This window comes from Sus scrofa, chromosome 13, assembly GCF_000003025.6.
Source record: "Sus scrofa isolate TJ Tabasco breed Duroc chromosome 13, Sscrofa11.1, whole genome shotgun sequence".
NCBI lineage: Eukaryota > Metazoa > Chordata > Mammalia > Artiodactyla > Suidae > Sus > Sus scrofa.
The window spans coordinates 203,808,000-203,833,762 of NC_010455.5; the positions used below are offsets into that span (position 1 = coordinate 203,808,000).

Here is a 25,763-nt window from a genome sequence, read left to right on the forward strand (position 1 = left end):
TACAGCAAAGTAACACAGTCATAAATATATATATATATATTCTTTTTCTCACAGAATCCTCCACCCTCCCTCTCTCTCTCTGAGCTCAGAATTCTCACTCTGGGGAAATGTAAGCTGCCCTGGGGAGAGGCTTTCATTAGGATCTCACAACCAACCATCTGTGAGAAGCTGAATCCTGCCGGCCTCCACCTGAGTGGGCTTTGGGAGAAGACCCTTCCGAATTAGCCTTGATATGACCGTACCCCTGGCCAACATCTTGCCTGCAGTGCTGGGAAAAGTCTTGAGCCAGAGGACTCAGCTGCGCCACACAGAGACTCCTGCCCCACAGAAGTGGGGCATAATAAATGTGCCTTACTATGATCATTAAGCCACTGAGTTTGGGGATAATTTGTTACACAGCAACAGATCCCTGAAACACTGTGAGAAATGAGGTAATTATGTCACCTTACAGTTCCTCTGCTTCCTCCCCTGTAAAATGGAGATCATTAAGAACCCCTTCATAGGGCAGAGGAAGCATTTAAATTCTTAAACGATGGTATGGCATGTACTACCAAACAGCACAACATTACTGTTTGTTGTTTCTAATGTCTGTTTCTAATTATTTGATCATTTTACAGTTAATGGACTTTATGTCCTCCTTACTCCACAAGACTGAGGACCCCGCTGCAACGAACCTCGGCGCTGATCAGTCAGTCCATCAGTAGAGAGAAAGGAAGGCATAGTGGGAGCTACTCTCTTGGGCTAATCCTTGGAGTGGAGTCTGCACATGTAAGTGTTAGAGAAGAACACCAAATTGCTTCGTAAAAGACGGAGCAGTTGGAGCTCCACTCTGCTGGCTGGGGTTAACTCTTTCCTCACACAAGCACACCATCAATCTTCTTGATCTTCGTCAATACAGCATATACTCGTCATGTTAAGTTACATGGTTTTGCGAAGTGTTGCACTTTTTGGTTGTATTTGCTTAGTTGGAGCATCTTTTCAAGATTGTATCGGTAATCTGTACTTATTCTTTGGTGAATACTCTGCTTATATTCTTTTTTCATGTATCTACTGGACATTCTGCCTTTTTCTTCTTCGTCTGCCAAAGCCCTTTGGGTCCTAAAAAGTGTTTCTATATTCTGCTTTACAAAACTCTATCTTTTGTTGTTGCTCTTGTTTAAATCAGGAGTATATGTTGAATATTATGAGCTAGATTTTCATCGTCTATTGAGATGATCACACTTTTTTTCTCCTATAAAAGTTTTCTGTAGCTTTTAAGGACTTGGTTTCCTAAATTTCAAAATTCCTCCTTATGGATAATACACTATTTTGGGTAAAGATAAAGAATATTACTGGAACTTAAAAGACCAAGGAAAAAGCCTTTAATTTTTGTTTAAGTGCTTAAATTTGGTCCATAGTTTGAAAATATGTAAAGATCACTGGTGCCTTTCTCAAAGTTAACTGCAAATGTAGGACTTAAAACATATTATCTCTCAGGCAGAAAACCAGGAAACCACAATGCTAAGGGATTTACAAATTATGTAACACTCTGTTATGAAACTCTAAAAATCTAATGAAATGCTTTTAGAATGTGAGAAAGTTATAGAACTGTTCATCTCAAAACACAGATGTTTTCTTAAAAGAATTTTTGCCAGAAAAATACTAAAAAAATATTTGACACATTTATCCTAAAGAATTACAATGTGAAATTTAGCTCCACTGCTAAGCTTCCTCAATTAAATAGCTGACAGAGATTATTTATTAATTCATATCTAGACTGAGAGAGGCCTCTTCATTACTGAAAGGACCTACTGGAGACAGAGATAAAGTGAGAGTGCAGTTGAAGCCCATTAAATCTTTTTTTTAAATCAGGAAATGAACCTGACTTGAAAGTTACACCATTTATAAATGGGATCATGCTTTTGCTAAATAGAATAACAGTGAACCAATTCATCCACCAGAAGGACAATAGTCCCAACAGTTAGTGCTGTTTAATTTGAGGGGAGTGGACTGGGCCATGGTTTGACAGAATTCCCGGGCATCTACTTTAGATTTATCATTATTGCAGAGAATAAAATTTAACACGGTGCAGACAATGTTTCAAAATTCTGCAACCTTTTTAGCAAAAGGTAAGCACGTTGGGTAATTAGCTAGAAGATACACTTCTAGAAACCAGAAGACATTAATTAAAAAGCTGTCAGTTTTCTATGGATGGTTTGGGTCAAGTGGGGACAATTTTAATGCTCCATTACATGAAAAAAGATGTTCAAACATTATGTAAGGCACCCACTGAACGACTGTGTGACCTCAGTTATTTATTGAAAAGACGTGTCTAGCAGTACTTTCAAGGACTGAGGGAGTGCGGGTAGTGGAAAACGAATAGCTGAATGTCACCACGGGACCCCGCTTGGAAGGGAGCTGCAAATATGGTCAGAAGTCTTTGCTTGTCTGCAGTGAGAATCCTTGGCTGAGAGTCCCCAGATTTGGGTTCTAATGTTGTCTCTGAAACTTAGGAACTGTGCCCTTGAGCAAGGAGCTAATTCTCTCTTCATCCTTGATTGCATCACCGTGAAATGGGAAGAAGAATCCATGTACGTACTATAGAGATTGTTCACACCCAGGGGACAAGATTGCGTGAATGCGAGTGGGTGTCAGTGACCACGTACGGGGGCCAGAAAAAGCTGCTCAATGAGTATGGGCAGCGTCCCCCAGCGGGGTGCAAGAAGACGGATTTGGAGAAGAGAAAAGGAGAAAGGGGATCACTTTCTGCTCCCACAGGCTAAGGCTGTAAGCGATTCCTTCTCACCAAGGAATCGACGCCGTCCTTTTCGAGAGGGTGGTGTTTTCCTGAGGAATGAGCTTGTTTTCCTTGCTTAGGGAGAGGGTGCTCCTTCATTGAGAATAGTTGGGGGGTTGAAGGGAGAGAGTGGGGACAAAGACAGGGGAGGGGTGGGACCTGGAGGGAGCAAGTACCCAGAGCAACAGCAGCTGGGAAGGGAACTCCTGATCTGTGACAGAGGGCTGGGTTCTGGGCGTCCTGTTCCAGAGAAGAACCTTGAAGAGGACAGAAACTTGGGTCCAGCTCCAGGCTATTCCCAAGGCCAAAGAAAGCAGCTTTCGTATGGTACAAAATGTGCACAGCACGTTTTGTCTATCTGTCCGCATCGGATGTTGTCTGTCAACCCTCAGCACTGCTGTTGCACTTCTAAACGCTTCCCTAAACTGCAGGGACCAAAAGCCTATGGAACACATTTCCCAGGCTGATTTGTGGCCAGGTTCTGGTTTATATTTCACCAGTGAGAGGCACTTGAACATGCTGTGGAAGGTGGACGGGAAATCATCGTTCGCTTCCAGAAGGCGGATGTCAAACATCCGAGTCCCGGGGAGCGAATGACTGCTTCGGTTCTGCAGCAGCTGTAACCCCGGATGGGCTCGAGCGCCTGGTTCCTGCTTGTCTCAAGTTCCTGAAAAGTAGCTGAGCTCTTCCCACTCTTCTAAAAATCTGCAAGCACCTAATTCGCTGTATTAAATTCCTTCTTGATGGTGTCGTAACTGGCAGCAGAAAAGTTACCTCTTTTGTAAATTTGTATATAATTATGTTTCCACTGGGCAATTCACTTTCTTCTCTTAATGTCTTTACATCTGCCCTGAAGAACCCCACCCAATGGAAACAACTGAACTTAGGTGGTCTAAATTTGTGCCTGCCCAGGGGTTGTTAGAATTTGGTGGTCCACTGGTTTATCACGCTGATTTCATGACTTTAACGCTGTACCGAATCCACAAGGATCCTTTTAACACCAGCCCCTCACTCACTTAACAGAAAATGGAACCATGAACTGACAAGATTCGGCCCTTGCTGATGTGACACGCAACACTGGAGGTAGCTTAAGTGGCTAGAGGATGCTGATGCCACTACAGCTTTACACTGGGACTGTGGGCTGCTCAGTGTCCCTGCAGTTGAATCAACCATACTAGGCCTTCAGCTCCACCTCCCTGGAGTAAGAGGTTCCCAAACATTTGTCCTCAGTGTGGCTGTCTGTATCCACAAGAAGACAGCTAGAAAGTTCCTGGGGAAAGACAATGAGAAAGAGGGAAGACAGAAGAGTGGGGAAAAAGAAGGGAGGGCAGGATGGACCCCAGGGTCCATTGCCCTGGTGACTCTACGAAGGCTCGGGGTAACTGCAGTTTCCTCAGTGGAGGGGGGGTGGGGTCTACAGTGGTCCTGATGCAGCTCCCAGAGCCAGAGACTTCACTTGTTTTAGCCCAGAGAAAGGCCAGCTTTCCATCCCCAGTGAGTTTTGTTCTATCATAAAGGAAGAAAATAAAACAGGAGTTCCCGTTGTGGCTCAGCAGGTTAGAATGCAACACAGTGTCTGTGAGGATGCTGGTTTGATCCCCAGCTTCACTCAGTGGGTTAAGGATCGGGCATTGCCGTGACTGTGGTGTAGGTTGCAGATGCAGTATAGATCCTGTATTGCTGTGGCTATGGTGCAGGCTGGCAGCTGCAGCTCTGAATGGACCCCTAGCCTGAAACTTCCATATGCCGTGGATGTGGACCCAAAAAGAAAAAATAAATAAATAAAACAATATGATGAACACTCATCCTTGTTCTGTTTACTATCCTTTTCCAAGGACTCATTATTGCTCAGTGAGACCCACTGTTCCTACCTGGGGAACAGATAGGCAGAGGGGCTTTTGCTGTACCTGAGCAAGCCACATCTGACCCTGAGGTTGGGTTTACTTTCACCTCTCATATCACAGGGAGGTGTTGCTTTCTTCTCCTTTTACATTCTTTGAGCTGTTTCCCTGTATTGATTCAAGATTCACAGCTTGTCATGTATTTGTGGACTGGTGGGGAATGAGGAACACGGGACAACAACTGAGACTTGATAGCCTGGATAAGCCCAGTGCACGAGTTTGGAGCAGGTGTTGCTGGAGAGACCCAGCAGGTTGGCTGCAGGTCCAGCAAACCAGTGGATGGAATAGGTTGGACACGTGGGGATAGAGGGTGGGGGCATCTTAATAAATGCAGAGAGTGACAGTGGTGAGTCCAGGAGCAGGCATGGTTAGAGCTCTGGGTGGTATGAGACAGACAGGCAGGCGGGGAGGTGGGACAGTGGGTGGGTAGGGCCAGGATTAGATGGCTGATCCCAAGCAGGTGATCAAGGCAGAGATCCAGTTTCCAGAAGAGGGGTGTTAAGGCAACACCCAATCTTAGCAAAGGCTGTGAGCTAGAATTCTGAAATCAGAGTGGAAGTAGCCATGAAGGTAAAGAAATGAAGCTAAATGCCTTGGCTACTGGACCAAGATGGAGGGTCAGGCTTGATGTCAGGAGCAGATGAAACCGGCAAGGATATGGTGAAGAGGATTAAGGGACCACGGAGGGAACTCTGGGGACCAGAGAACCAAGGACCTTCCTGACTGGGCCACATGTACCTCCCTAACTCCTGAGTTATTTCAATATGAAACTTCCCACTTTGCTAGAGGGAAACAGGAGCAAATTCACTTCAGGGAGTTCCCTTGGTCTCTTGATTGTCTGCCCCCATCCAGACTTATCCTTTGAGTGGAAAGTGGGGTATCTGCAGTGTGGGCCATCTCTTGATGGCCGGGGAAGAGTTGGCCTCGGTCAATTCAATAGGGAGGTCTGAAATTGGTGTTGGAAAAAAATATGTCCTAGAATTAACATGCTCGAGGACTTGGGCTGGTCCCATGCTGCGTGTTCTTCATGGCACTTGGAAACATAGGCCTTGGGGACTGTAGAGGGTCCTGGGACATCACCTTGTCCTTGGGAGAGAAGGTGTGAGCAGGACCAAGGTGACACATTCCAAGGCAAACCCTTGGGGTAGGAGGAGGCTCCAGATGTGTCACCTGAGCAGCCTCACCAGATGTACTGAGCCCACAATTGCTTCTCAGTCTATAATTGAGCAAATTGCATGGAAATTTGCAGAAAACTGCTGCAAATCTCAGACTTTTTTCCTTACAGATTTCTAATCCAAAGACTCGGGTCCCTGTTGGCCCCACAAAGAGTCTATAGCTTCTGCTAAGAAACCATGTGAACATAAAGTGGATCCTTTCCCAGCTGAGCCTTCAAATGAGATCAAGCCCTGGCCAACAAGTGCAGTTTTGTGAGAGATTCTAAAACCCAGCACTGAGCTAAGATGTGCCCAGGCTCCTAACCCACAGAAGCCACGACATAATAAATGTATATTATTAAGTTGCTAAAAGAAAAGAAAAGATTCTATGGCAGGATGGGAAGGTTTTGGAAGGTGGGTTGACACCAAGCGGAAGAGGACACTTCTGAGACCCTGGGGGTAAGGGACAGCCAGGACCTCAGGTAGAATGCAGCTTGTGGGTACAGAAGGACAACCTCCAATAGTTTCTCGCAGACGGAGGGAGATTCCTGAGCAAAAGCAAAACTGTTATGCACCAAATAGGGGTGGAGGCTTGGATGTCTCCTGGGAAAACCGGAGTTGAGGAAACTTTGGTCTCATGGGAATGTGTTACAGCTAAGAGTAGGAAGGGCACGCGGAGGGGGGTGAGAGGAGGCAGCAGGGAAAGGAGGAGGGGAGAAGGCCCATCCCACTGCAGCCTCTGCATGTTCTAGAGAGTGGAAGGGAATAGGAACTCTGCCCAAATTAGGGACCACTTCTCCCTGGCCTAGAGAAGTAAGAGACACGGACAGCTGCAGAGAGTCAACAAGCTCTGGCTGTAGATGTAACATCTTTCCACCCAGAAAATCAAAGAGAGCAAAGAAAACTGTAGGCAGAGGCTTATAAATACTCACTACCAGAAACCAGAGTAAGAAAGCCACAGAATCACAACGGATGTAAAAAAAGATCTGATTAAATGGAAAGACTGCCCATGATATTGGCTGGGAAGCCTCAATAGTTTAATGATGTTGGTTCTCCATGCTGACCTTTAAATATATTATTCCCCCAAATTTTTCAGAAAAGTTTATTTGGAACTTGTAAAATTAGCCGAATGTTCATCTAGGAGAAACGCACAAGCAAAAGTCCATGTGAGAAACCTAGGATGTTTTTGAAAAAGAAAAACAATAAGAAGAGGATTGTTGTATAAGATATTAAAATATATTAGGAAGGGATAAATCTCTAATATTCAAGGTCCTGAAGCCAGACAGATCAGTGCAACAAAGAGAACGATAAAAAAAAAAAAAGATTTCAGTAGACACATTTTTTCCTCCCATAGATTGTAAAGGAATTTAAGTTAGTAGGAAAAGACTGGTCTAGTCTATAAATGGTTTTAGGACAATTGGGTGAGCTGATGTGATGACAGCAGTGATTGTGATGCTAACAGGTAATGTGTGCTGACTAATTTCTCTGTGCTGGAACCATAGCAAACGCTTTCTAGGAACCGCCCGGCTTAAATCATCGCTTTACCTGCCTTATTGTACTTGCTTCCCACAGGAGGATGCTGTGGGTTGTGCAGGTGGTCACTTTCCCGCAGTGACACAGAGGCTTTAGGTCTGGGGTTTGTACTCAGTCCATTCTCTTAACCAACGATTTCTACTAATTCTCCTTTACTTTTTCTGAAATAAAGTTCAAATTTAATAAACCTTAGTAGATAAACAATACGACTTCAGTTTAAAGAGTTGAAAGATGGGAGCATAACACCAGTGTTTTTGTTCCTCCTGGAAACAATACAAAAGCAAACGGGAGAAAGAGGAATAGAAAGTACAAACTCATTTTTGCATGACATTAGGAAAGAGCTAAAATCTCAGCCATACGATAGGTGACCAGGCAGTCAACCATGCAATTTCGCAAGGGTATCTGCAGAGAAACAAGGAAAGATGGGCCACAGCTGGGACTCAGAGTGGGCATCAGCAGGGTGCACTGGGAAAGCAGGGGGGCACATCGGTGACCACAGTGTGCACAGGCTGGGGGGCAAGAGCTTCCCTGCGCCTGCTGTGGGTCTTAGAATTGGTGAAGGAGTGTTCAGGGAGGAACCAGATATTTGCACAAGGCGATCTCTGTGTGATAATATGCAGTTTCTTCAAATGTGAGCACTCAAAGGAAGCCAGGATCAGCATTCCCATTGTGGCTCTATGGGCTAAGAACCTGACATGTGTCTTTGAGGATCCAGGTTTGATCCCTGGCCTTGCTCAGTGGGTTAAGGATCAAGCTGCCACAGAGATCGTAGATGTGGCTGGGATCTGGTGTTGCCGTGGCTGTGGGTAGGCTGGCGGCTGCAGCCCCTACTTGACCCTTGGCCTGGAAACTTTCATATGCTTCCATATGCTGCAGGTGCGGCCCTTAAAAAGGAAGAGAGAGAGAAGGAAGCCAAGATTGAGCAGAGGTACTCTAAGAAAAACGGAAGGATAAGACACAAAGAGAAACCAGATCACGGAATCTCGTCAGAAAAATGCCATGATTGAGATGAAAGCTGCGAATAAAATAACCACTTGTCAAGGAAGTGTGAGCACAATGAAGAGCGAAATGTGAGCTGGCAGGACTGGAGAAAGGAAAAGAAAAAATAAGGAGTTCCCGTCGTGGCGCAGTGGTTAACGAATCCGACCAGGAACCATGAGGTTGTGGGTTCGGTCCCTGCCCTTGCTCAGTGGGTTAACGATCCGGCGTTGCTGTGAGCTGTGGTGTAGGTCGCAGACGCGGCTCGGATCCCGCGTTGCTGTGGCTCTGGCGTAGGCCGGTGGCTACAGCTCCGATTCAACCCCTAGCCTGGGAACCTCCATATGCCGCGGGAGCGGCCCAAGAAATAGCAACAACAGCAACAACAACAACAACAGACAAAAAGACAAAAGACAAAAAATAAATAAATAAATAAAATAAAATAAAATCACAAAAATGTAGGAAAAATTGGGAAGAGAACAAAGGACAACAGATTCAGGGGGAAAAGACATTGAGAATAAACATGCAAAATATCAAACGAATTAGAATGGGAGTAAATAAGGCAAAAAATCGGAAAGTGACACCCTCTGGAGGGCAGGTGAAGAGCATGTGAGCTCTTGTAACCGAGGGCATGCCATGCTGCCCCCGAGTAGAGGCAGAGCGTTCTGATCTTAAACAAACACAAGGCAACGTCTACTCAACGCCTTAAAAGGATTTCAAAATACCTGGCAACGAATCTGGGAATTCATCGCATAACTTTGTCGAAATGTTGCAAAAAGATGACCTCTGAGCCCTGACCCTTGAATGACTCGCCTAGCGCCAAGCGGAGGGCCCACATCACCTCCTCCCAGAACAAAATCAGTTCATTCTGCCGTCTTACTTTGTCTTTAGTGACTTGACCTGAACTTTGAACACACCCCCAAAATGCAAAGCATGGAACAGAACAAACACAGACATGATTCAAGAAAAACTTTCTCTTTTTTTTTGCCTTTTCTAGGGCCGTTTCCGTGGCATATGGAGATTCCCAGGCTAGGGGTCTAATCGGAGCTGTAGCTGCCGGCCTACGCCAGAGCCACGGCAGCGCCGGATCCTTAACCCACTGAGCAAGGCCAGGGATCGAACCCGCAACCTCATGGTTCCTAGTTGGATTCGTTAACCACTGAGCCATGACGGGAACTCCAAGAAAAACTTTCTTACATAAAAGATGATTTGAATCTACATGTTAAATAGGAGTGCCACCTCCATGGGAAAACTGACCCTAAATGAATAACATCAAAGCACAGGCTACAGGAAGTTCCTGTTGTGGCTCAGCAGAAATGAACCTGACTGGTATCCATGAAAAATAGACTATAAAGTTATGGACTTCAGGAGTTCCCGTCATGGCGCAGTGGAAACAAATCCGACTAGGAACCATGAGGCTATGGGTTCAATCCCTGGCCTCACTCAATCTGGTGTGGCCATGAGCTATGGTGTAGGTCACAGATGTGGCTTGGATCTGATGTTGCTGTGGCTGTGGTGTAGGCTGGCAGCTGTAGCTCTAATTGGACCCCTAGCCTGGGAACCTCCATGTGCATTGAGTACAGCCCCAAAAAGCAAAAAAAAAAAAAAAAAAAAAAAAAATTTTTGGACTTCAAAGTGAGCTTTTTAGCACATATAGGGAAAGGAAGGAAGGAAGGATGGAAGGAAGGAAAGGAAGGAAGGAAGGAGGGAAGGAAGGAAGAAAGAAAGAAAGAAAGAAACAAAGAAACAAAGAAAGAAAGAAGAGAGAGAAAAGAAAGAAAGGAGAAAGGAAGACAGAGAGGAAGAAAGAAAAAAGGAAGGAAGGAAAGACAGAATGGAAGGAAGGAAGAAAGGAAGGAAGGAGAGAAACTGTTTCTAAGGGGAATCAGGCAGCCTCTGTTCCCTCCCAGGAAATAATGCAAACTACCAATCCCCTACCGCCTCGATGCGCTTTGGGTGCAAAAAGGCAAGAAGTGAGCCTTTGTGACCAGAGAAGTTGGAACAATCTTCGCTGGGAAAACTAAAGCTAAGAGGCTGGTGTTGAGCATGGATCAGGCTGACATTAGGATATGCAGAAAGGGTGCCATCGCTTATACTGTGAACTGGGTTCTGTCTACGGGCCGATTGGCTCTCCCGGCCTTGCTCCGTCTCAGTGAACAGCACCTCCACTCTTCTCGGAGAACTGGCATCCTGGCTCACTCCTCCTCTTCTCTCCAACACCCAGTCCATCAGCCAGATGGATTCGGCTGGGACTTTGGGGTGAGTAGACACAAAGGATTACGTTTCGAATGGATAAATAATGGGGTCCTGCTCTACAGCACAGGGAACTCTGTCCAGTCTCCTGGGATAGACCACAATGGAAGACAGTATAAGAAAAGGAATGGGAGTTCCTGTCGTGGTGCAATGGTAATGAATCCGATGAGGAACCATGAGGATGCAGGTTTGATCCCTGGCCTTGCTCTGTGGGTTAAAGATCTGGTGTTGCTGTGAGCTGTAGGTCGTAGACTCGGCTCAGATCTGATGTTGCTGTGGCTGTGATACAGGCCGGAGGCTACAGCTCCGATTGGACCCCTAACCTGGGACTCTCCATATGCGGCCCTAAAAAAAAGAAAAGAAAAGAAAAGAGAAGAAAAGAAAAGGAATGTATCTATATATGTATGACGGCATGACTGGGGCACTTTGCCGTATAGCAGAAATTAATGCCACAGTGTAAATCAACTATGCCTCAATAAAAGAAATTTAAAACAAGAAGATAGAAGCACACAACTCATAACACCTCAATTATTCTAGCAGCCTCCTAAGTTCTGTTTCCGCAGGGCAGCAGGAGAAAGGAGAGCAGCACCCACCGTCAGGACTGCCCCCCTACACACCAGGTAAAGCCACATCCTTAAAACGCCTGATGTGGCCCTGCTGGGACTCAGAGGACCTCCTCTCACTCTCTCTGCAGTGGGGGGGCAGGACGCGGCTCCAGGGTCCTCCTTGATGCGTGTGCAGCATCCTAGATCTAAACCCCCTGCTGCCCCTGTCCTTGGACCCCTGAGTGCTCCCCTCAGGTGTGCCCGTGTCTCATTTCCTGTTTAAGTGTTTGCTCAAACCTTATCTTCTTCTGGAGCCTTCTCTGACAACACTCTTTTGTTTTATTTTATTTTTATCTTATTTTATTTTATTTTTTTCTTTTTACAGCTGCATATGGAGGTTCCCAGGCTAGGAGTTGAATCAGAGCTGCAGCTGTTGGCCTACCCCACAGCCACAGCAACGTCAGATCAGAGCTGCATCTGCAACCTATGCCACAGTTCGTGGCAATGCTGGATCCTCAACCCACTGAGCAAGGCCAGGGATTGAACCCGCATCCTCACGGACACTATGTCAGGTTCTGAGCCACAATGGGAACTCCATGACAACTCTATTTTAAATACAGAGTGCACCCCACTGTTCTCCCACCCCTAAACCCAGGCATGCCCTGACTCTGGTCCTTGGACAGTCCTACAAAAGAGCTTCCTGGAGGTCAGACGTGGCCCTGTCCGCGGGCAGCCAGAGATCACAGGATGTCCAGGCAGTGCATCAGTTCTCTCCTGCATCAGCAGCCCCTCACTGCCCCTCAGCAGCCAACAAGGGATGGCCTTGGTCCCCAGGACAGCAATTGAAACCCATTTCCTCCACTAAAAATGACATAGATTTGCTTAGTTATGGATTTCTGGGAGTGCAGGTGAGGTCCAGCATGGTATTAAACCCTGACTTTTTTTTTTTTCAAATTTCTTTAAAACAAGAGGCCTTGTCTGTTCATGTAAAATAAAAAAAAAAAATCAGAATACAGACTTGAATGTCTTAGACTGTGTATCTAGACCCAAGGTCAAAAATGTAATAACATTACTTTTCAGCAAAGATTGTTTCATTTCTGCAATAGCTTCCCTTAAACCACTGCAATTTACTCTGGAATTCTACAGCCCCAGGATTAAATTGTGGCCTCTCTCAGAGAAACAGCCTGAGTCTGCCTCCCTTACTCCTTGCATTTTTTTATGTCACACACAGTGGAACTGTCCTTATGCTCTCAATAACTATTTGATTATGGAAAACTTATTCCATAAGCAAGGTAACCGAGAAGGACCCTAGGGGGCCTTCCTGGGCAGGCTCCCCCCCCCGCCCCCGCTTTAGCTCCTTTCTTATTGGAGGTTTACAGGAACACCGAGACCTGACCTCTGTGCACAGCTACACGGACAAAGGATTTGTTCACCCTGAAGTGTGTGACAACCAACCACGCCTCTCCCTTACCTTGCTTTTAAAAATGCTTTGCAATTTTAGTTGAGGGGGGAGGTTGGGATATTTGGGGGGGGCACAAGCCACCTGTGTCCTTTCATGTCCCTGAAAGAAACTCCAGTGTTTTGTCTCGCCTTGTTGTGCACACATACTTGTGCTAATAGCAAGACTAAATCTTTCTGAAGAAATACCTTTATTACCTGCATAAAATTCCCCTCTATTCTATAGAAAAATATTTATGTATTTTCATTGTAACAAATAGGCAATGTTATAAACGTGGGAGGACTGTAAATGAACACGATTATAAGCAGCCAGCCTGGGTTGTAGTCACCACGGCGTGTGCTTAGCCACGGCACAGCTTGCAGACCACCTGTGGCAAGGGGTGGCCTGGCCAGTGACATGTGAGCACAACTGATTTATGACACGTTGTGGAGAACTTACTCAATGGGCGTAAACAGCCCTTTCTCTGAGTGGCTTCTCCTTCACGGAGATGCGGAAGTGGCCAGGGGACCTCCGTGACCATTGGCTACTGTTGGGAGCTGCTTCTGAAGAGTGGCAGAGAGAAGAACGTAAGCAGCATGTGTCTCTGATGACTCAGGGGAGAAAAACGAATCCTGCTCTACCTACAACCAGACTCTTTTCGTGACCCTTCAAGGAGTAAACGCTGGTGGCATTAAGTCAGTGAACTCAGGCTTAAGAAAGGCAAGAGAAGTGAGATGCACTTAGCGATGTACGAATAGACACTTGACAGAGACATTAAAAAGTCGCATGGAACACCCAAACTCAGTGTGATGGAAACACATTCATAGCCTACTGTTAACTGAATAAAGAAGATTATACAGAGTTCCCACTGTGGCACAGGGGTTAAGAACCTGACTTGTATCCACGAGGATGCAGGTTTGATCCCCGGCATTGTTCAGTAGGTTAAGGATCTGGTGTTGCTGCAAGCTGCAGAGTAGGTCAAAGATTCGACTCAGATCCAGCGTTGCTGTGGCTGTGGTGTAGGCTGGCGGCTGTAGCTCTGATTCAACCCCTGGCCTGGAAACTTCCATATGCCACAGGTGTGGCCCTAAAAATTAAAAAAAATAAAGATTATAGGTCAAGAAGAACCACATTCAATGTGATACACCATATCAACAAACTGAAAAATAAAAACCATATGATTATCTCAACAGATGCAGAAAAGGCTTTTGACAAAATTCAACACCTGTTTCTGATAAAAACTCTCCAGAGAGTAGGCATAGAGGGAACCTACCTCAACATAATAAAAACCGTACATGAAAAACCTCCAGCTAACATCATTCTCAATGGTGAATAGTTGAAAACATTTCCACTAAGATCAGGAGCAAGACAACGGTGTCCACTTTCACTACTCTTATTCAACATAGTTTTGGAAGTCCTAGCCATGGCAATCAGAGAAGAAAAAGAAATAAAAGGAATCCAAATTGGAAAAGAAGTAAAACTATCAGTTTTCAGATGACATGATCCTATACCTAGAAAATCCTAAAGATAGCACCAGAAAACTGTTTGAGCTCATCCATGGATTTGGCAAAGTTGCAAGCCACATTTTTTTTCCTTGCTTTTTAGGGCATATGGAGGTTCCCAGGCTAGGGATCCAAATGGAGCTGTAGCCACCAGCCTACACGACAGCCACAGCAACATCAGATCCAAGCTGCATCTGTGACCTACACCACAGCTCATGGCAACACCAGATCCTTAACCCATTGAGAGAGGCCAGGGATCGAAGCCACAACCTCATGGTTCCTAGTCAGATTCATCGTGGAACACAGATCCATTAAGCTCCATAATTAATACACAGAGATCAATTGCACGTCTATATAACAGTGAAAGATCTGGAAGAAAAACCAGAGAAACCATCACATTTACCATTGCTCAAAAAGAATAAAATACCTAGGAATAAACCTAACTAAAGAGACAAAAGACCTTCACTCTGAAAACTATAAGATGCTGCTCACAATTTAAAAAAAAAAAACCAAAAAATTATATGTCTATCTACCTGTCTATCTCTCTGTCTGTCTATCTATCTGTCTCTCTGTCAGCTGACAGGTCTGAAAAGCTAGATAAAAGTATTTATAGTATTTTATCTTTATCTTTGAGCACTGTTCCTCAAGGGTGATTTTAACTTTCAAAAAATTTGCTTCAATTTCTAGTTTTCCTTTAATGATTTTAAGTTGCATATGAAATTCAAAGATAAAAAGGCTTCTATAATTTAAGTTGCACATTGGTGATGAGAAGGAATAAAACACCTGTAAAATGTCTAACAGACAAAAGGTTATTTAATCTATGAAAAACACTCTTACAAATGAATTAGACGTGGAAATAAGTGTGTAAGTAACAGGAATAAGAAATTTCCCACAGGGGAAACAGAAATTGTCTGTAAACAAAGGGTAAAACATTTTAAACATCATTAGCAATCTAAATTTGTAAATTAAAACAGGAAGCCACTCCACCTATCACATAGTAAAGATTAAGAAAAAAGGATACTGTCTAGTTCGCATAGGTGTAAGACACACACAGCTCCACACCACTGGTCAGTGTGTAAACTGCCCTAGTGTTTTCTAATCTGTCCTGGTCCCGTGCAGACCAACAGCTATCAATGTGGTCATGGAATTTCACTTCTAGGAATTTCTCTGAAGAAAGCAGCTGCACACACACACACTGAACTAACACCTGAGATGTTCACTTCTGCGGCATTTATAGTAGTGAGAAAGGGCAAACAATGCAAGGGAGAGAGGGAATGATGGCTCAATGGCAAACTTTAGAAATAAGTTTGAAGAAGTGCCATGGAAAATGTTTGTAATATCCTAGATACACATCTTCATAAACTAAATTAATTGTAAGCTCTTTGTTTCCATGTGATGCAACCTAAGACGACAAATAAAAAGTCACAAAGGCAGGTCCTCTGAATGACAGGCTTTTGTTTTGGGAAATAGTGCTTTTCACATGGACCATGGCTACAGGGGAGTAGCCTAGGGATTTAAAACAAACCTAACAACCAGATGGTGTCTCACCCTCTCTTTTCTCCCTCTGATCCTTCTCCATCAAGGAAACAGAGCAGAACAGCTGTGGCAAGTGTGCCATTTTCTCCGTTGCTGTTACCTTCATCATAGGAAAATGCAACAGGCTATATATGACAGGTCCTAGATTGTTGGGGAAAAAAACATGATTTATGTATTTGTTATTTATTTATCCCATTAGTGTCTATTTGGCTCCCAATGTTTAATAAATAAATTAATGAAGAAATATGAATGAAAGACAGCGGAATAGAAGTACTGGAGCTCAACTTCTCTCCTAAAAACAACAAAATTCACAATTAAAGACTGAGCACTCTTCACCCAAATAGACTGGAAACCTTAAAAAAGATACCCTACTCTAGAAGAAAAAGAGGAGGCCACATCAAGAGGTAGGAGGGGCGATTTCACGATATAAACAACCCCATACCTCCTGGGTGGGAAGCTCCACAGACTGAAAACTAACTGGTTCACAGACGCACCTATAGGAGTGAGAGTTCTGAGCCCCACATCAAACTCTCACGTGTGGGGATCCAGCACTGAAAGAAAGAGCCCCAGAGCATCTGGCATTGAAGGCCAGTGGGGCTTGTGGGCAGGAGCTCCACAGGACTGGGGGAAACAGAGGCCCCATTCTTAAAAGGCGCACACAGACTTTCACATGCACTGGGTTCCAGGGCAAAGCAAAATCTCCAAGGGAATCTGGGTCAAACCTGACCGCAGTTCTTGGAGGACATCCTGGGGAAACTGGGGTGAATATGGCTGGTTGTGAGGGAAGGACATTGAAAGCAAAGCTCTCAGGAATATTCAGCAGCTGCCTTTCTCTGGAGGTGGCCATTTGGGGAAAATCTGGCCCAACCTGTCAGTCAGTCAGTCAGTGCTGAGAAGCCCCAGGGCAAACAACAATCCAAGTGGGATCACAGCCCTGCCCCTCAGTAAACAGGCTCCCTAAAGACCCTTCAGGCACACAGCAGCCCCTAATCCTATCCAGAGACTAAGCCCCACCCACCAGAGGGAGAATCGGCTCCACCTACAAGAGGGCAGGCATAAGCCCCTCCCATCAGGAAGCCTACAGCAAGGCCCCCATACCAACTTCAGCCACAAGGGGGGCAGACACCAGAAGTAAGAGAGGCTACAACCCTATTATCTATAAAAAGGTCACCACACCAAAAACCTATAAAAATGAAAAGACAGAGGACTATAACTCAGATGAGGGAGAAAGGAAACCCCCCCCAAACACAGCTAAGTAATGAGGAGATTCTCAGTCTCCAGGAAAAAAGACTTTAGATTGTTGATGCTGAAGATGATGCAAGACATTGGAAATAAACTGGAGGCAAAAACGGATAACTTACAGGAAACACTGACCAAAGAGATACAAGATATCAAACTTAAACAAGAAGAGATGCAAAATACAATAACTGAAATAAATACTAGAAGCAGCTAACAGCAGAATACAGGAGGCAGAAGAACAAATAAGCGAGGTGGAGGACAGATTAGTGGAAATTATGGATGCAGAACAGAAAAGAGAAAAAAGATTGAAAACAAATGAAGAGAGTCTCAGAGAACTCTGGGACAATGTTAAATGCACCAACATCCATATTTTAGGGGTGCCAGAAGTAGAAGAGAGAGACAAGGGGACAGAAAAAAATATTTCAAGAGATAATAGCCAAAAGCTTCCCTCACATGGGAAAAGAACCACTCACTCAAATCCAGGAAGCACGAGTACCATATAAAATAAACCCAAGGAGGAATACACTGAGACATAGTAATCAAACTGACCAAAACTAAAGACAAAGAGAAAATCTTGAAAGCAGCTAGGGAAAAGAAACAAGTAACATACAAGGGAACCTCAATAAGGTTATTGGCAGATTTTTCAGCAGAAACTCTGCAGGCCAGAAGGGAGTGGCATGATATACTTAACATAATGAGAGGAAAAAACCTCCAACCAAGATTACTTTACCCAGCAAGGCTCTCATTCAGATTTGAAAGAGAAATCAAAACTTTCACAGATAAGCAAAAGCTGAGAAAATTCAGCAACACTAAACCAGACTTACAACTAATACTAAAGGAACTTCTATAGGCAGAAAAGAACAAGAGAAGAAGGAAAGGAAAAAGAGCAGCAAAAGCAAATCCAAAGCAATCAATAAAATGGCAATAAGAACATACATATCAATAATTACCTTAAATGTGAATGGACTAAACGCCCCAACCAAAAGGCACAGACTGGCTGAATGGATACAAAAACAAGACCCATATATGTGCTGTCTTCAAGAGACCCACTTCACTTCTAGAGACACATACAAGTTGAAAGTAAGAGGATGGAAGAAAATATTTCATGTAAACGGGGATCAAAAGAAAGCTGGAGTAGCAATACTCATATCAGACAAAATAGACTTTAAAATGAAGAATATTTTAAGGGACAAGGAAGGGCATTACATAATGATCAAAGGATCAATCCAAGAAGAAGATACAACAATTTTAAATATCTAACGCACCCAACACAGGTTCACAACAATATATAAGGCAACTGTTAACAACCTTAAAAGGACAAATTGAGAATAACACAATCATAGTGGGGGACTTTAACACCCCACTTACAGCAATGGGCAGATCAACCAGACAGAAAATCAATAAGGAAACACAGGCCCTGAATGATGCATTAAACCAGATGGACTTAATAGATATTTATAGGACATTCCATCCAAAAGCAACAGAATACACATTCTTCTCAAGTGCACATGGAACATTCTCTAAGATTGATCACATCCTGGGCTACAATCCAACCTTGGTAACTTTAAGAAAATTGAAATCATCTCAAGCATCTTTTCTGACCACAACGCTATAGGACTGGACATCAACAAGAAAAAAAACTGCAAAAAACACGAACACGTGGAGACTAAACAACCAATGGATCACTGAAGAAATCAAAAAGGAAATTAAAAAATACCTAGCAGCAAATGACAATGAATATACGACACTCCAAAACCTATGGGATGCACCAAAAGCCATTCTAAGAAGAAAGTTTATAGCAATACAAGCCCACCTCAGGAAACAAGAAAAAGCTCAGATAAACAAGCTAACTTTACACCTCAAACAGCTCGAGAGAGAAGAACAGACAAGACCTAAAGTTAGTAGAAGTAAAGAAATCATAAAGATCAGGGCAGAAATCAATGAAATGGCTGAAAGACTTAAATATACGACAGGACACCATCAAACTCCTAGAAGAGAACGTAGGCAAAACACTCTCTGACATCAACATCATGAATATTTTCTCAGGGCAGTCTCCCAAAGCAATAGAAATTAGAGCACAAATAAACCCATGGGACCTCATCAAACTGCAAAGCTTTTGCACAGCAAAGGAAACCCAAAAGAAAACAAAAAGACAACTTACAGAATGGGAGAAAATAGTTTCAAATGATGCAACTGACAAGGGCTTAATCTCTAGAATATACAAGCAACTTATACAACTCAACAGCAAAAAAGCCAATCAATCAATGGAAAAATGGGCAAAAGACCTGAATAGACATTTCTCCAAGGAAGATATACAGATGGCCAACAAACACATGAAAAAATGCTCAACATCGCTGATTATAAGAGAAATGCAAATCAAAACTACCATGAGGTACCACCTCACACCAGTCAGAATGGCCCTCATTAATAAATCCACAAATAACAAGTGCTGGAGGGGCTGTGGAGAAAAGGGAACCCTCCTGCACTGCTGGTGGGAATGTAAACTGGTACAGCCACTATGGAGAACAGTTTGGAGATACCTTAGAAATCTATACATAGAACTTCCATATGACCCCGCAATCCCACTCTTGGGCATCTATCCAGACAAAGCTCTACTTAAAAGAGACACTTGTACCCGCATGTTCATTGCAGCCCTATTCACAATAGCCAGGACATGGAAACAACCCAAATGTCCATCGACAGATGATTGGATTCGGAAGAGGTGGTATATATACACAATGGAATACTACTCAGCCATAAAAAAGGATGACATCATGCCATTTGCAGCAACATGGATGGAACTAGAGAATCTCATACTGAGTGAAATGAGCCAGAAAGACAAAGACAAATACCATATGATATCACTTATAACTGGAATCTAATATCCAGCACAAATGAACATCTCCTCAGAAAAGAAAATCATGGACTTGGAGAAGAGACTTGTGGCTGCCTGATGGGAGGGGGAGGGAGTGGGAGGGATCGGGAGCTTGGGCTTATCAGACACAACCTAGAATAGATTTACAAGGAGATCCTGCTGAATAGCATTGAGAACTATGTCTAGATACTCATGTTGCAACAGCAGAAAGGATGGGGAAAAAAGTGTAATTGCAATGTATACATGTAAGGATAACCTGACCCCCTTGCTGTACAGTGGGAAAATAAAAAAAGAAAAAAGAAAGAAACAAAGAAAACCATAGAAAAGATCTATGACACAAAAAGCTGGTTCTTTGAAAAGATCAACAAAATTGATAAACCCCTAGCCAGCCTTCTCAAGCAAAAAAGAGAGAGGACTCTAATCAATAAAATTAGAAATGAAAAAGGAGAAGTAACAACGGACATCACAGATATATGAAGGATCATAAGAGACTACTATATGCAACTATATGCCAATAAAATGGAAAACCTAGAAGAAATGGGCAAATTCTTAGAAAAGTACAATCTTCCAAGACTAAACTAAGATGAAATAGAAAAGATGAATGGACCCATCACAAGAACTGAAATTGAAACTGTGATTAAAAAACTTCCAACAAACAAAAGTCCAGGACCAGATGGCTTCACAGGCAAATTCTATCAAACATTTAGAGAAGAGCTAACACCTCTCCTTCTGAAACTATTTCAAAAAATTGCAGAGGAAGGGATTCTCCCAAACTCATTCTATGAGGCCACCATCGCCCTGGTACCAAAACCAGACAAAGACACCACAAAAAAAGAAAACTGCAGGCCAATTTCACTGATGAACATCGATGCAAAAACCCTCAACAAAATACTAGCAAACCACATCCAACAATACATTAAAAGGATTGTACATCATGATCAAGTGGGATTTATCCCAGGGATGCAAGGGTTCTTCAACATCCGCAAATCCATCAGTGTGATACACCACATTAACAAACTGAAGAATAAAAACCATACGATCCTCTCAATAGATGCAGAAAAAGCCTTTGCAAAATCCAACACCCATTTCTGATAAAAGCCCTTCAGAAAGTGGCATAACGGGAACCTACCTCAACATGATAAAGGCCATATATGACAAACCCACAGCGAACATCATTCTCAATGGTGAAAAGCTGAAAGAATTCCCGCTGAGATCAGGAACAAGACAAGGATGTCTGCTCTTAACACTAGTCTTCAACATATTCTGGAAGTCCTAGCCACAGCAATCAGAGAAGTAAAAGAAATAAAAGGAATCCAAATTGGAAAGGAAGAAGTAAAACTATAGCTATTTGCAGATGACATGATACTATACCTAAAGAATCCTGAAGACTCTACCAGAAAACTGTTAGATCTCATCCACACATTTGGCAAAGTCGCAGGATACAAAATCAATACACAGAAATCGACAGCATTTCTATACACTAACAATGAAAGAGCAGAAAAAGAAATTAGGGAAGCAATCCCATTGACCATTGTATCCAAAAGAATAAAATACCTAGGAATAAACCTACCTAAAGAGATAAAAGACCTGTACTCTGAAAACTCTAAGACACTGATGAAAGAAATCAAAGATGACACAAATAGATGGAAAGATATACCATGTTCGTGGATTGGAAGAGTTAATATTATCAAAATGACTATACTACCTAAGGCAATCTACAGATTCAATGCAATCCCTATCAAACTACTGAGGACATTTTTCACAGAACTCCAACAAAATATTTTAAAGTTTGTTTGGAAGCAGAACAGACCCAGAATAGCCAAAGACATCCTGAAAAAGAAAAATGGAGCTGGAGGAATCAGGCTCCCGGACTTCAGACTATACTACAAAGCAACATTCATCAAAACCACATGGTACTGGCACAAAGGCAGAAATATAGATCAGGGGAACGGGATAGAAAGCCCAGAATTAAACCCACGCACCTACAGCCAACTAATCTATGACAAAGGAGGCAAGGATATACAATGGAGAAAGGACAGTTTGTTCAATAAGTGGTGCTGGGAAAACTGGACAGCCACATGGAAAAGAATGAAATTAGAACACTCCCTAACACCATACACAAAAATAAACTCCAAATGGATCAAAGACCTACATATAAGACCAGACACTATAAAACTCTTAGAGGAAAACATAGGCCAAACACTCTCTGACATAAACAACAGCAACATCTTCTCAGATCCACTTCTTGGAGTATTGACAATAAAAACAAAAATAAACACATGGGAGCTAATCAAACTTCAAAGTTTCTGCACAGCAAAGGAAACTCTAAACAAAACGAAAAGACAACCCACAGAATGGGAGAAAATCTTTGCAAGTGAATCAACTGACAAGGGATTGATCTCCAAAATTTACAAACAACTTCTGCATCTCCATACCAAAAAAAAACAAACAACCACATCAAAAAATGGGCAGAAGATCCAAACAGACAGTTCTCCAAAGAAGACATACAGATCGCCGAGAAACACATGAAAAGATGTTCAGCGTCACTCATTATTGGAGAGGTGCAGGTTAAAGCCACTATGAGGTACCACCTTACACCAGCCAGAAGGGCCATCATCAAAAAGTCTACAAACAGTAAGTGCTGGAGAGGGTGTGAAGAAAAAGGAACCCTATTACACTGTTGGTGGGACTGTAAATTGGTGCAACCACTGTGGAAAACAGTATGGAGATTCCTCAGAAAACTAAAAATAGAACTACCATTTGATCCAGCAATCCCACTCCTGGGCATCTATCCAGAGAAAACCACGACTCGCAAAGACACATGTACTCCAATGTTCACTGCAGCACTATTTACAATAGCCAAGACATGGAAACAACCTAAATGTCCATCGACAGAGGAGTAGATCAAGAAGATTAGAACATATACACAATGGAATATTACTCAGCCATTAAAAAGAACAAAATACTGGCATTCTTAGCAACATGGATGGACCTAGAAACTACCATGCTAAGTGAAGTCAGCCATACAATGAGACACCAACATCAAATGCTTTCACTGACATGTGCAATCTGAAAAAAGGACAGACTGAACTTCTTTGCAGAACAGATGCTGACTCACAGACACTGAAAAACTTATGGTCTCCAGAGGAGACAGTTTGGGGGGTGGGGGGATGTGCTTGGGCTGTGGGATGGAAATCCTGTGAAATCAGATTGTTATGATCATTATACAACTACAGATGTGATAAATTCATTTGAGTAATTTAAAAAAAGTAAAAAAAAGAAAAGAAATGTGAATGAGAAAGGAAAGAGAATTTCTAATACATTTGTAAACATAGTTAAGGAACCCTTCCTAGAGAAGATGATAAGACAGACATAAATTATTTTTACAGTATATGTAATGCTTCCCTGCTTAGTTCCCACATCACCCATTTCTATTCATGTAATGTTTACAGTGTTACCTTAGAACTGGGAAATGTTGCCTTGCCTTTGAAGAGAATGCAGGATTAAGGGTGCAAGTTTGTTTTTAAAAAGGGAATACCAAGGAGACGATAGGTAATTTTTTTACATGTAAGGTACCTAGGTAAATAAAACACCAGTAAATTTATTGTAACCTCCTAAAACCACTTAGCTTACTTGTCTAAATACTGGGGAAATAATTTTCCAACAATGAATAATTCTGACAATTTATACTCTTATCTTCATATGTACGGGCTTGCAGGTGTCTTCAATCGGATCATGGCCATACAACATCGGTAGTCAAGGTGGAGTTCTCCCAGGTGCTGAAATCATGGACATGCATGACCTGCCTCCCCTACCCGCTCTTTCCAAGAGCATGCGGCACAAGAACACTTCATGGACCAAATGAAAACTTAGATGGGCTATTAGGGGTGTATATGTGGGGGAAGGTGAAGGTGGGGCATACCCCCTGGCAAGATGCATCTCTGGAAGAAATGCTCATCTCATCCTTTAAATGTAAAATGATGTAGATAACAAGCAAATCAAGGAACTCCATACCTTTGGAGAATTTCCACACGATGGTAGGTACAGGATAACCCTCGGCTGAGCAATTGAGGATGACAGCCTTGCCGTAAATCCCATCCTGGTCCCGTGGCTGAACCACAAACTTGGGAGGAACTGAAAAGAGAGAAATGTCACCAGCAATTCAGACAAGACTGCAACTTCTTAAAGGTGTGATTTTAAGAAATCCAAGACTTTTAACAAACATGAAAACACAAGTAATGCTTTATATAAGTGGAGAAATTAAAACATGAGATTTGTAATGTAGGACCAACTAAGGAAGCAAACTCAGTGCAGGTATAATTTATAATTTAAAAAATATATAAATAATTTGTATAACGTTATTAAATAATTATATAAATTACATATAATATATAATCAATTTTATACTTTAATAAATTAAGATATTCATTGCTTATGTCAATGATCTTATGCACATGGCAGCTGCTTTGCACTAGGGAACACTCAACTCTTGAAGTGGGGGAAGTGACATTCTGTCTTTGTTTCCTGTTATGGAAGATCTTCATGGATCCATTCTTGGGTGTGAAATATTTAATGCATCTGATAGCTAGTTTTCTTCTAGCAAGAGATGAAGGGAGGATTAATAGGCTCTTCCCAAAGGCAATAAAGAATGTGACATGGTACTGAACTTTTCCTGAAAATCTGATGAAGACCCATAGAGCCTTCCAGACATCACTACCCTTCTGGACCCAAAGGGGACTATGGAAGCCAGCTGAGGTGAGGGGTCATGATGGCGTTATAGAGTACCTATTCAAAAAAAAAAAGATTAAGTAACTATTTATTTGGTGAGTTTTGTGAAATGCTGGAAAAAATTCCATCCCTACCCAAAATAGAAACATGCACTCTGCTTAAAAATATCTGCCAAAAAGAAAGCAAATGCTTTAAGTTATTGTGAATTTAAGAGTATTCAAGTCTTCACTTAAAGAGAAGACACAGATTCTTCTAGGAAAGGTAGGATCTAAGGCTGTAAGAATCCAGAAATCTTTTCCAGCAGACGAGTGGCTAATTATAGGGAGTCACAAGATTATGTGAGAGGACACAGACTACATCCATCAATCATATACTAGATACCTAGCAAATGTTGGAGTTCTTCTGAGGCATGCTCTGTGCCTGTGCTTCCAAACATCAGAGACATCAGAATTGTCTGAAGAGTTGATTAAAACCCAACAGCTGAACCCTGTCTCTATAAGTTTTGACTCAGTAAGACAGAGGTAGGATTCAAGATTCTGCCTTTCCTAGTAAGCTCTCAGGTGATGCTGAGGCTGAAGGTCTAGGGACCACCTTTGAGAACCACTGTTCTTTGTGATTCTTTGGAGGGTGCCCAGTAGGAATGAGCCCCAGTTGTCCACAGCAGCAACTTGTTCATTTAAAACAACCTCTACTGATTTTTTTCCTCCTTTCCTAATTTCATTTCCCTTCATTCTTTCATTCTCGGATCCAGGAATTACATCTTAGATAAGCAATCTTCTGCCAATCCTATCCCTCACACTCAAGGAAACTTAACCTGGGACAAGGCTGAAATAGGCTCTCATCTGGATTTCTGAAACAGACTTCCTAACTGGTCTACCTGCTACCTACTGCCCCACTTGAATCCACTCCGCAACCTACTGCCTTACTTGAATCCATTCTGTACACAGAGACCTGAAAGACCTTTCTAAGACACAAATCATATGATGTGGTTTCCCTGCTTAAAATCATCAGTGAATTCCCATGTCCCTTGGCACAATCCTAACTCTTGGGATATTGCGAAGGCTCTTTAAGACTTGACCCTTCATCTCCAGCTTCATCTCCTGACATTTCCCTCTTGAAGGCTTTGCTCCAGCCATCTATTCCCCAGTTCCCCCTGGGTCTTCACAGATGCTTCTGCATTTTTTGGTTTAACAAATTACCAATAATTATTATTTACATGTCAGCTTAAGTTTCACTTAGTCTGGGACACCTTTTCTGATGCTGCGGACAAGACTGAATGCTTGGGCAGAATCCTGCATTGCCCTG

At 42.8% G+C, this 25,763-nt stretch overlaps 1 protein-coding gene across 1 annotated transcript in view; it reads right to left on the reverse strand.

Annotated features, from left to right (window-relative positions):
• The window catches only part of DSCAM (DS cell adhesion molecule), a 725,315-nt gene that overhangs the window by 241,235 nt on the left and 458,317 nt on the right, over nt 1–25,763 (reverse strand). Inside the window, 1 exon segment of the mRNA XM_021071497.1 lies at nt 23,745–23,864. Coding sequence (XP_020927156.1) covers nt 23,745–23,864 — 120 coding nt within the window.